Raw genomic sequence first — 13,228 nt, 5'->3', positions numbered from 1 at the left:
GTTTTTTTTTACCTGTAAGGATCGTTCTTCCACTCCCCCAGCTGCCAGTGAGTAGGGAAGGTCAGCTCTGTCTCTCCCTCCCTGTCTGGTGCCTGGACCTCCAGACTTGGAGGTCCATCATGGGCTCCATGGCCCTGCTCCCGCTCACCAACACTGGCTTTAGAGGAGCACGACGAGCTGGGCAGCAGAAAATCGGGCTGGAAGTCTGGGAAGTGGTCCCTGGGGATGTGCAGGCTCTTTGGCCGGCCATCCCGGTAAAGTCCACCATGGTGGATTCTCCCCTCGGCTTCTCCAAGGTTCTTCATGAGAGAGACGCTCCTCACAGGAGGTGGCGGCTTGCGCTTTGATTTCTTGAGTGAGATGGAGCGCGAGCGTAGGCGCAGGCGGCCATCTCCGCTGTAGTCTGAAGCTGTGACAGAGATCGTGTCTGTGGTACTGGCACTGTCCTCGGAGCTTCCTCTAGGGTAGAGAAGGGCATAGTTCTCACCCAATCCCAGGAAGTTATTATGCTGTTGTTGGTGGTTTGCTGTTGCCATGGCATTCCCGTTCCCTGTGGTCAAGATATTCCCGTCTTGCTGGTCCAAACCTCCTTCTGTAAAGCAGAAGGAACCAGCATCAGTGGGCGTGGAAAGGGAACGCTCCCGGAACTTGAAGGCGTTCGCCGCTGCTATGGAACGTGCCGACCTCTCCCGCCCTCTTGGTACCTCCCCTCCTCCTCCTCCTCTCCCTCCATCCGCTGCAGCTCCTTCCGTCTCACTCCGCTTCCCCATCATGGCCGCTGCCAGTGAAATCCCCGGCATGTTATTCCCTCCTCTCCCAGAAGAGTTTGTCACCGATGTGAATGAACTGGAATGCGAGCTCGCCGACTGTCCTGAGCCCACCAGCATCACCCCGTCCTGCTTCCCTCCTGCATTACCGATGATGCTGTGCTGTTTGGGCGGAACTGCTGGGCCTTTGTTCATGCTGTAATTGTAAGGCTCGTTCCACGCTCCGGGAGAAAAGGTGGAGCCCTTAGGTCCGTTCCAGGAAGTGTTTGAGCACAGCAGCCCAGAGTGGTCCATAGTTCCTGGGTGAAGTCGGTCCAGGGCACGCTGCTCCAAAGTGTTATCTGTGGAAGAGAAGGGGGAATTAATACAACTAAACTCATCAGAAAAAAACTAACCTGACCATAAACTTACCACAGCTCCTGTTAATCTACAACTAATCTGCAATCTCTGCTTGTTTACGATAACAGCAGTATGTCTTTCAGATGAGCTCAGAATAAAGCCACTATTGGACACAAATGTTTCTCAAATGCACAGAAATTTCTAAAGGCCTCCTGTAGAGAACAGAATAAACTCAGTCTTCTGATCTTCTTCAGGAATGTCTTTAAAAGTAAGAAACCACAGTATTTCTCTGAACAAGTATACATCAGAAATGAATATTACTATCAGACCAGACAGGCCAGTTTGGCATATCCCTTACCACGCAGACCTGGGCCAAATTTCCCTCAATCTACTGTAATTTACAGAGCCATTATAGAATTGAACTCCAATCACTAAATCATGTTAGTATAACAAACACCAGAGTTAATGAATGACTATTAGATTACTCAACTTGCTTGCTTTTAAAATCCTTTGACGATGGATCTTTGTAAGTAATGTGTTGCTTAAATGTATATTATGTACAGTTTATAACTGTATGTCAAAATGTTTGATTTATGTCTCAGGCCCCAGGAAGACTAGCAAAGATTAACTCAACAAAGAACTTGATCACATTGACGTGGGAAGTCAGTCACAGTTTTGTATTAATTTGAATGGCCATGATAGCTTGTATGTAATTGTTATTAACAACAATTTACAACAGCAGACGGCAAACTTGAACACCAGCCACAGCAACTGCAATCAACAACAGCCAGGAGATGAAGCTGGAGAGAAATTCACCAGACTCCCTTATTAAATCACTCAATTTTGTGAGCTGTTGAGTTAGGAGAAACTTTATAAACTTTGTATAACTCTCTCTATGAGAAATTCTTAATAACTAGGGCCTCCTTGTAAATTCGGCATATGTTATACATGAAGTTCATTCTTTCTTGGTGCAAAAAGCATCAGGATTCATTGCATTCGTTTTACTACAAGATGTGAATGTAGGCTCTTCTATGTCTGCATTTGGATCATTATTAAATTATCCATCTCAGGATGTTCCTGTGATTTCACCCCTTTTACGACTAGTTGTTGCAGGCTGTGAATATACTATAAAAACGCATTTTATTCTCAGATACGCCTACCTCCTTCTACTTTTTGACTTAGTAACACTTAATTGTTCACTACATTCTGCAGTGAAAGTTGTTGTTAATCTTCGTTCTTAACACAAAATCATTTAAAATCCGATTTTTAAAATGTCAGATACATGCTAACTTTAGACGTTCTGCTTTTTCTCGCCTGTCCATAATTAAGACCTTACTCCGGTTAAACATGAACCCTTCACACCCTGCAACTGAGTGTCCCTGTTGCACTAAATAAACCAATTAGGCATGAAAAGATCCTGGCCGCCGGCAACACCATCCTTAACTGAGCAGAACAGATTACTGCAAATATAGGGGGAAGAAATGATTAACCCAGCATTAATCTCTGTGGTGTTCTTTGTTAAATTCAGAATTTGGAAGGAGAAAAGAAGGAGAATGATTAAGATGTTTTCCTGCCACAGTGACCCCTTTTAATATGGGAGTGAGCCAAGGAGGAGTTTGAACAAACCCAGAATAATACAACCAAGCTACTTTTATGGGAGCTGACACAAAAACACACAAATAAACGTGGATAAAATGAATAATTAATCCTAAAATAAAATTAAATCTTCAATCGTTTCACCTGAGTCACCCAAACACACAGAAAGAGATTATTTTGCAGCTTCAAAAATGTCATCAATCAAATGCCGGGTGTGTTTTAGCCAAGAAACGTTCAAGGTTTCTTACAACGCCAGCAGAGTTTCAGCTCACTGGAGTAAATACATCTAATTTTGTGCCTTTTCTGCCTTTGACTGCAGTTTATGTGAGCAGTAACGAGATCTGCACCACGGGACCTCAAGAAAGAAGAAGCTGAGAAGGAAAACATTGGATTAGAGCCACACACACACCTGCAGGTGAGGTTGTGTCGAGGTCAGAGTGAGTCTTCCTCAGGGGGAGGTTCTGGTGGAAGGTGTCCGTGACCGGTTCCAGGGAGCGGGGCTGGTGGGGGAAGGGGTCCCCTGGAGAGGGGGATGGGGACGGGGAGTGCTGGAGGAGGTCGACGCCGTGGAATTTCCCTCCTCCTCCCCCACCTTCTCCTTCACCTGGAGGGGAAAGAGAGGAACACGGGGGTCAGCGAGAGGAAGGGGAGAGTAATTTCACTCGACACGCAGTAAATCTAATAAAACACTAAATCCAATCATGTTGTTGACTTATGACTTTGAATAAACCCAGCGTGTCTCGCTCAGGTTAAAACGTGTTTTTGTGAGGAACAACTTGTAGTAAATGCATTTGGGTAACAGCAGGAATGTACCTTAAATAGATTGAAATAGAAGTTTAATGTCAAAATGTGCTACTTGCAAGTTAAAATACCGGAGTACTGACAGCAACAGCAGCCCCGAAAGATTAAAAAGGCTGCAGTTGGATGAGCTATAACTGTAGTTTCTGCATGGAGTCAATGTGATTGATGATTACAAGGAATTTGTACACAGGGAGCTTTGGCCAAAGTTCAGTCCGACAGATGTTTTTCGCTCACATTTAATATTAAATTCAGCAAATGTACATTTCCACCAAATCCAGTTCCCGTCTTTTCTTTCACCAATCTGCTGCTTTTTCTTTTCAGCAATGTTTCACAATAAAACACCACAAACAAAAGGAGGAATCGTGAGGGCTTTCACTCGCTCACCAACCTCAAACTCAAGTTACCTGGAGGTCACTGAGCTCTCAAAATGTCAAGTAAACACTCGATTTCTTTATTTAGTTGTATTTTATTAAGACTCTACTGCTCAGATTTACTCTTAATCACAACTAGGAAACATCAAAATGGTATTTGCAGATCAGATTAAACAATAAACCCTCAACACAACAGTGGCCTTATACCATGTGGTTTTCAGGGCTGTATCTAGCTTGAATCTACCGGTGTTATGGTTGATGCTAACAGTGCTGTGATGTCAAGGTTACGTATGATTTTATTGGTTGTTTGGACCTGCGTCACAATGAAACCACTGACTGTATACAATATGGAAAGATGCCTCCGGGTCCGGAAACTTTCTTGAACTTGCATTCTTTCTAATGGCCAGCAGGTGGCGACTCCACTGGTTGCAAAAAGGACTCTGATTATATGTAAGCTTATGAGAAAACTGCCCGACTTCTCACTTGATTTATTACCTCAACTACACAGTAAACGCCTCCACAGCTTTGGTTGCAACGGGAGAGCTGATGTGGAAATATGTTTAGCAGTGCCTGCTCAGGCCTGTGAGAGCTGACCAATCAGAGCAGACTGGGCTTTTCAGTAAGGGGGAGGGTTTTAAAGAGACAGGAGCTAAAACTGAGCATTCAGACAGGGTGAACAGAGATGCTGCAATGGACAGTTTGCAGGAAATAATATGTTTTTTGGACAGTAAAGCATGTTAAGTATGAAGTATGAACCTGAAAGTGTGCAAAAAACAGGACGTTTTAGTCAAGTACATGTTATTGAAGATGACAGAGTACATTAAAGTGGTGTAACTACACGCTCAAATTCTTCTTCCTGTCACCATAAACCCACATATTTATATTCTAAATGTTCTGCAGTCATGTTTTAATCCACAGAGACGTACAGCAGATGATGCTGAGAAACCTGCTGCTCTGTTGTACTTCCTGTCCTTCTGATGTCCCGTCTGGACAGACGGTAATCCAATGAATCATCGGAGGCAGCGGGGGAACTACTTGATTACCTCAATGACATGCAGCGCCTTCTCTCACCCGGCTGCATAATTCAGTCGGGCTTCAGCTGAGCCTTCAGACATGTTGTATTGTGACAGTCATATCAGAGGCAGTCTACCGCTTCAATTGATCCCCTACAACAATAATGACACCGCCGAGTTAACTTTTGTTCTCCTCGGTGAGCGAAGACCGGGATGTTCGCTCAGACGGACACAAACACAATCAATGAGTCAGATGAAGTTGGATCGACGGAAAAGTGAACCAAAACAAACCGAGTTATAAGAACAATACAGAAGCTATAACATAACCGCTGACGTTAATGTTCTCGGAGCAGAATAAAGATCTGCTGCTTTTGTTTCCTCATCATTGTGTTAAAAAATCCAATAACCATAAACCAACGTGGTGATAAAAGTAAAGAACACAAAGCATAAAAAACAGGCAGTGACTCGACCTTTCTGCTTCACATCAAGTCAATACACCTTTATCTGCTTCTCCACCTGTCTGTCTGCGTCTCTGTCGTCTCGCTGCCTCTCACGGGGTCTGCACTCACACCCGCCCTCCATTTTGTCTCTAGCTGTGTCCCTGTTGCGGCGTCGTGTATGAATTATACATCCGAGCATCGAACAACACAGACGTACAAATGTTTGAGCAGAGAGCAGCTAATAGACTCAACATCATCACATTCCCTGCACATAAGATTTGCACAAGAAAACAACTTATTAAGCTCAGCGACGCAGTTTTTATCCAATTTTACAGAACAAAGCTCAGAGAGAAACAAAGTGTGGAGTTTCATTCATCACATCTTGCTGTTCTGTTGCTCGTCGAGCTGAAAGGCCAAATCCAGCCTCTTTTCCGCCTCTGACGACACCCTAACAACACCCGGAGGACAATGAAGCTTGATAGACGATGAAGCAGGGTGTGCTTTAGGTCGTTGCAACCACGGCGTGACTTCAGGTTCTCTTCGTTCGAATGTGGCGACAGGTTTACACTTTACACTTTACTACGGAAGAAGACGGTTCCAGACATCTAAAAGACTTTTTTAACCTGCATGTCATGAAAATAATGATTACGTTTTGGACGTCCGGGCTCCGACAGGTGATGAGCTGAATTTTTTGGAAGAAAGAAATGTAATTTCCTGTCTTGATTATCATTAAATCACTGATTTAATTCAATGTCCTCGACCCCGGCTGCTGAATCACGGTCATTTAAAAAATTCGGGGGATCTTTTCAGCTTCATTGACTACCTGTCTCCTCCGCCACCTATCTGCTTTTAATCTCTTTATCTCTCTAGTCTATTCGCCACAGTCGTTCATCTTGTGTCTTTTGTCTGAGCAATCTGTCAGTTTATCACCGAGAGCCATTCAAGGACCATTCCCCCTCCGTGTATGAATAAATAAGGGTGTTTGGGCTCAAACGTGTACAGCCATCCAGCAGAGACTGAAACTATGACTCAGCCAGCGAGCGGAGCTAAATACGACTTCCTGTCTGGCTGTCACGCGTTCACTCACTTCCTGCTGCTGGACCTCTTTAATCTTGAATTCATCCAGGCCAAAAACATCCATATGTGCACACAGTCACGTTCTCGCCCGTCTTTCTTTCTGTCTTTCTCCATCGGCCTCGTTACCGATCGCGCCGCAGCTCAAAGGGTTCGGGAGTCTTTGTGTTGCTCCTGCAGCCATAAATAATAGACACTATTTCAAATATCAGCAGCCTTCAACGGAGAGACAAGATGATGATTCATTCATCATAATGTCTCCTCAGTATGGCCTCGGCTTCACTGCTCTCCTGCCTGCTGTGAGCGTTCAGGCGTGCTGTGGTTGTTGTAGGTTCAATCCCACATGTAAAAAAAAAACACGTCGTTACTCATTCTGACGAGCTGAGGTCGGTTTAAATGGTAGACAGCAAAACTTTATCGCTTTCTGAACTACAGCGAGTCCCCTGTGAGTGTTCTGACATCAGAATGGAAGATTAATCAGGAGTGGGCGACACAAAATATGAATTTATGAACATCCTTTCCTCTTTAATCACAATAAATCAAAATAAAAGTCTTTGTCTGAGCTGCGACGTGCAGCCAATAGGATTAGCCGCAGTCCGGAAAGGTCCCTCCCCCTGTCAGATTCCTGGTATGGAGGCGTTTTCAGGTAAACCGAGAGGATTAAGACCGTCTGCGGCTCAACAGCATGAATGCCCGTCTGTGTTTCGGCTAAACTCCACACACACGAGCCGTCTGATTCCCTCACTGACTCACTGCGCGCTCCATTCAGAACTGCATCTGCAAAATGCCTCTTTTATTGTCAAGCACTTTGTTTTTGGTGGTGAATGATAACATTTGCAAGCTGTTAACCTGCGCCTACAAAACTCTTTGTTTAGGGTTTTTTTTTGTTGTGGAATTAAAGCAACATTAAGCTGCTTTTTTTTACTTTAAAAAACTGCGTTTACTTCAAGATACAAGTTTTCAACACATAACATTGTTATAACGTACTGATTTTTGTTTGTAGTTAGCACCAACATCACGTCTGACGCCTGGACTTTGTTTTTACGACAGAGGAGCTTTCTACCTTTTCTACCTAAAAAACAAAAACATACACTGATAAATGTCTCACCCTGTCTGTCTGTCTGTCTGTCTGTCTGTCTGTCCTGCAGCCTGTCTGTGTCTCAGCCTGTCTGTCTGCCTTCCTGTCTGTCTGTCTGTCTGTGTCTCAGCCTGTCTGTCTGTCTGTCTGTCTGTCTGTGTCTCAGCCTGCTCTGCATTCACACCCTCGCTGCCTACAGTACCTCGGTCATTCATGAAAACTGCCGGAGCGAGAGGCGCGAACAGAGAGAGAAAGAGCGCAGGAGGAAGACGAGGGAGGAGGAGGAAGACGAGGGAGGAGGAGGAGGAGGAGGAGGAGCGGTGACAAAATGTTCTCTCATTATCCTTCATTCATTATTCCTCCATCCTCCATCCGCTCATTCTGTCTTTTAATCAAACTACATCTTCTTCTTCTCTGTCTGTGTGCCTCTTCTCTTCTTCTGGCTTCAGTTTCACTCGTACACTCTCTTCTTCTTTTCTGCCGTTGTTTCTTTTTTTTCCTTCTTTTTTTTGGGGGGGGGGGAGGAGGAGAGAGGAAGAGTGGCGAGTTGCCATGGCAACAGCTAGCTGGCTGCAAGCTACCTGTTCGCTGCATCACAGAGAAAGAAAGAGGGAGAGAGAGAGGGATGGAGGGTTTGTCTCCTCTTCACTCTCTCAACCATGTTTTTTGTTTTCCCAACGAAAAGACGGAAACCAACAGCGAGTGAGTCCGACTAACAAGTATCGTCTCTGTTTGTTCTTCCTCTGTTTGCGCCTTCGCTGTTGTCCAAACTCTATGAAGACCACATTAATGAGCCACAGTGTAGTACAGTGTGATCCCACACGCGTCGTCCTGCTGCTGGAAATACACACCAGAGAACCAAATGTGTATTAATCCACGGCTGAAAATGCCAAAAAAAAAATGCACTGTTTACTCCTGTTTGTGGAACGTTTTCTAAAAACTCCAGTGCCCAGCAGATGTAGGAAATTACATTTGAAGAAACAACATTATTGTGACACATTTTTAAAGATTTACGTCTTCACAAGGAGCCAGTGGGTTTGAGGTTGAGGGACACAGACAGGATGGCAACCCCTGAGGCTCAGTTCTCATTTTTATGCTCTGGTTACGTTTAGGCACAAACAAACACTCGGTTCGGGTTCAGAAAAGATCATTTCTCGGCTTAAATTTCCTGTTTTGTTGTGACACACACAGCTGAAAGTTGTCCTGAGGTCTATCCAGTAGTGTCACCCTTACAAATGTTGAAACACCACAATCCCCTACATGTCCCGAGATGAAAGTCAGGTCATAAAAATGTAATGTGAACGAGATCTGACAAGTATTGTACAAATGTCAATATGGTGCGTATGACACGATCAGTGGCTTGCAGAGGTATTAACTGCCAACGTTTTATTCTGGCTGAGCCGAACCCAGAGGATGGAGAAGTTGGAGGGAGTTTAGAGTCGGATAAACACGTTGTACACTAGTCGAGTTGCTGTTCCTGAGCTGTGGTGTTTAAAGTGTGTTATTTGCAGTAGATGACCGTCAGCACGTAGCACCGACAAGAAGGGACACCTTAAAATATATATATATCCGTTCAAATCAGGCTTTATTTTGAAGATTTTTGGCGCTTTCCATTGCCTCAGACAGCCATTTCCTGCACCACACTGTATTATGCTGCAGATTCACTGCTTCAGCGGTTGTCTGACGGCAATGTAACGTACAAAAATCTTCAAAATATAGCTTATACTTACACTGATATATATTTCTTAGGTGTGCCTTCTTTCAGGTGTCTAAAATACGTCTTGCTGTCGTTACCATTCAGCAGTACAGTGCTTCTCCACACAGGGGGAGAGCTGACGGTCATCTACTGCAGGTAAAACACTACCTCATACGACCCCTCATCAAAAGACCCGAACTATCACTTTATTAATGGACATGACATTTTTGGCTGAATATTAGAGGTTGACCTCCGATCATTTGGAAATGATGTCGTAACTTCATCGCTTTATTCCTAATTGTGTGGCCAAAAAAATGTTTTATGAGGTCATAGTGACCTTTGACCAGCAACACTAAATCAGTTCATCCATGAGTGAATCCAACATTTGTGCCAAGTTCATCTGTTCACATGAATCAGATGGATGGACAATGGACAGACAACCAAAAACAAAACGCCTCCAGTCACGGTTATCTCCGGCAAACTAGTGGTTTATCAAAATAAAAGTCCTCTACTACTTTGATGCTCTTATTGTTGGAAACAAATGCACATACTCTAAATATTGATGGGAGCCTGCCCCCTCAAAACCCTCCCAAACCAGCGCCTATTACCTTTGTTTTCCCTTGTTGACAAAAAAATCCAGAATGAAGTCAGTCTTCCCCTCTCTCTCTCTCTTTCAGCTCTAACTCTATTATCTCTCTACCTCTCTCTCCCATCTCCTCCCTCTCTCTCAGAAGGAAGTGAATACCCACCAAGTACAACGCCACAGGCATGCATCATTATACCTGACCTTCTACTCCTCTGCACAGCGGGTGAGGAGGGTGAGAGAGGGACAGGGGGGAGAGAGAGAGAGAGAGAGAGAGAGAGCAGGAGACAAAGAGACAAAGAGACAGAGTGATATCAAACTATAGATGGATACGAGCGAGGAGGAAGAGGACGGGGGAGGCTCCCAGTGACGAAGCAGTTGCTATGCCAAAAAACCAGGAGGACCAAACACACACACACACACACACACACGCACAGACACACACATGCATGCAAAGTAAACAAGGAGGAGGCTCGGTGGAGACGAGTGGAAGCAGGAGTGTCAGAACGATATTGCTGAGGATGACCACAGCATACTAACAGCTCTGACAGTGCGCACACACACACACACACACAATCGCACATGCACCAACACACACACACGGACAATGCACATGAGCAGAGCTGACTGCAGGAGATGGGCGAGGGCGATAGTGAATGTGATCACAAGAAGAAAATGTTCTCCACGTCAAATCCTGTTCCTGCAGCTTTTTTTCTTCTCCCTTTAAGCTCAAACTTGTGTGAAGTGGGAATCTGTGTGTGTTTGTGTGTGTGTGTGTGTGTGTGTGTGTCTGAAAGTACTGCATGTCCACATCATCACTGTAACCTGTGAGCCCCCGACTTGTGGTGCGAAAATACAAACTGTTGAAGCGTTGAGGGAAACCTGCACGCTGAGAACAAAATGTGGACATTTCACGCTGGTTTGTTACATCTGTTCTCTTTTCACATCCTTTGCGAGTGTTTTTAATGACTGAAGTGGATTTAATAATTCAAATAAAAAGCGATGATTCATCTCATCCAGTTCCACCTGCTCAGTTCATGTCATCGATCATCTTAGAGATCATCTCAGAGATCATCTCAGAGCAATGAATTGTGTGATGTAGCACAGACATCGTATTACACAGAGCAAGCAGTCATATTTCTGAGAATGCTTCATTGTTTTGATTCATATTTGACCACCACTGTCTAGATTTGACAGCTTGATCTGAGATTTGTGAGCCTGCAGACTGGATTCAACTAGAAACCCGCCCGAATATTAGATAAACAGCTGTGATTGGCCCGACACAAACCAGGTCAGAATCAGAGGGAGGCAGGATGAATCTTCCAGAGCAAATGAAACAAGAGCTCGCAGATTCATCTAATTCTCAGGCTGAGAGAAGTGATCGATTCTACCTCTCCTGATGCTTCCTCCTCTGGGAAAAACTACGTCTAAAAATGTCTCTATACATCTTCGTTCAGCTGCTATCTCGCTAGGCTAATTTTCCCAACTTGAGAGCTCCTCTGGGTTGAATGCTGGACTGATTGGATGATCACCACTGCTTCACAGGCTGGTTGCCAGTCATCTGTGTTTACATGGACCCATTTAAATACAGCAAACTCTTTTACTACAGTGATGGCTCAGGATCAGTCCGGAGCCGGGCCATGAAACATTCATGAATTCCCTGAGATAGTGTAGCGGTGCCAGTCCAACGACTTCTGAGGAAAGAACCAGGAAACATTATGCTGTCTAAACTGATATTGTCCAGAATTTACATTCAGCGCGGTGGAAGGTGGAAACATCCGGGAGGCTCGGTCGGGTATGACACATATAACACTGAATCTGTTGCATATCATCACCTTTCCTGTCTGTCCCCTTCAGTGAAAATAAGCCTTCAAAAACACCTCCACCACCTTCACATCTGTTTGGTACCTGTGACGTCAAGCGGTATGAAGTGACCCGGCGTGCGTCTCCCGAGGTGCCAGCGTGGTTTCTCTGCGATAGGCGGTCCGATGGTAGCAGACGTGGCGGTGCTGCTGCTGCTGTTGTTGCTGCTCCAACCCAGCGGGGGGCGATCCGAGCCGCAGGGCGACGGGGTCGGGGAGGGAGACGGGTCGGTCACGGACCTCAGTCCGAACACCGAGGAGGTGGTTTCATCATCGTAGAGCTGTTTGGACGCCGGCTAGAAGGAGAAGAGACGAAGAGTTAGACGTGGTGAGCAGAGAGAATAAAAGGTTTGAGATTACGGAAACACATTTGTGTTTCTCCTGATGTGCCCTTGAGCAAGTTCCTTTAAGGAGTTTTACTTAGAAATTAAGATGTAGCATGTAAAAGAGCTCAGAATTCGAAGGTAGCTCCAAAAACACAGGGGGAGCATATCATCAAATTACCCCACAACTGCTGCTCTTTGCTATCCTTGGATGTAGCTAGCTACCGTTAGCTTATTAGCCCATGGGTCATGGTTCTAGAGTTTGCCTGGACCAGTACCTCAGATCACAGGCGGAGTCACCACGGGCAACGTGAACACAGTTTGACACCGAACTGTGACTGCACACAGCCTCCAAGACCAACGGAGGTCAATTTGACAAAGGGGGATAAAGTATGGAGGCGATTTACAGCGGCACTGACCAAGACTTTGACTGTGGTGATGACATGACACCATGACGCCAGCTAAAACTACGTGGGCTATCCGACAGTCACCTCCTGCCAGACGGGCTGTGGCTAGCGGGTTAGCATGCTAACTTCAGTAGACATCTCTGCAACACAGTTCATGATGATGTCGGATCAGCTTTCCTTTTGCTCTAGCTGTCGTGACATTGTAGTGAAATCCAGCTTCTTGTCATGCATTTCAGTCACCTTGATGCAGCCACAATATCAAGGGTCCAAACTTGATTTCCTTTCTGATATCTGTGCTCAGATTCAATAAACATCTTGTACCATACTTTAAACCTCTCTGTAAGTTCCCATTTTATACCGCAGCTACTCTGAAAATTAGACGATAGGGTGTTTTTTTTTTCTTTAAATCGTTGCTTTTGGCACAAACACACAAAAAACAAAATAAACTCGAAATTCAATTACAACAAAAATCAATACAACTGAAAAACTTGAGGGAGTCTAGACAGCCTGGCGGAGGTCATCTCCTCGTCCACCTCCACAGAAATAAATTGTTTTGTCCTCTTTAAGCTGTATTTGCTGCCAGTGAGCGGAAGGAATGGTTTAGTAGATAAGAAGTGAGGAGTGGAAGAGAAAGAGACTATAAGAGAGGGGAAGCATTTCAAATATAAACACATCGACGTCTCATAGCGAGAGACAGGAGGGAGAGATGTGAGTTACAACACTCAAAGGTGATTATTTACATTTTTATAGCTGTTGCAGGGCAGCAGAAGACTTTAGCTCTGCTCATGTTTGGCATTAAAATGCATCCTGAGTGATGTGATAACGTGTGGACAGCTCTCAACTGACGTCCTCTGTGAAAGAAGAAGAAGAAGCCACAA

At 44.8% G+C, this 13,228-nt stretch overlaps 1 protein-coding gene across 1 annotated transcript in view; it reads right to left on the bottom strand.

Annotated features, from left to right (window-relative positions):
* Positions 1-13,228, bottom strand: part of nhsl2 (NHS-like 2) — a 156,860-nt gene that overhangs the window by 4,226 nt on the left and 139,406 nt on the right. Inside the window, exons 4-6 of the mRNA XM_073474959.1 lie at positions 11,667-11,916; positions 3,112-3,294; positions 13-1,108 (exon numbers count right to left, since the gene is read on the bottom strand). Coding sequence (XP_073331060.1) covers positions 13-1,108; positions 3,112-3,294; positions 11,667-11,916 — 1,529 coding nt within the window. The remainder of the gene's footprint in view (positions 1-12; positions 1,109-3,111; positions 3,295-11,666; positions 11,917-13,228) is intronic.

The sequence above is a fragment of the Pagrus major genome, chromosome 10 (assembly GCF_040436345.1).
Source record: "Pagrus major chromosome 10, Pma_NU_1.0".
Lineage (NCBI taxonomy): Eukaryota > Metazoa > Chordata > Actinopteri > Spariformes > Sparidae > Pagrus > Pagrus major.
This window is presented reverse-complemented; position numbering and strand designations above follow the sequence as displayed.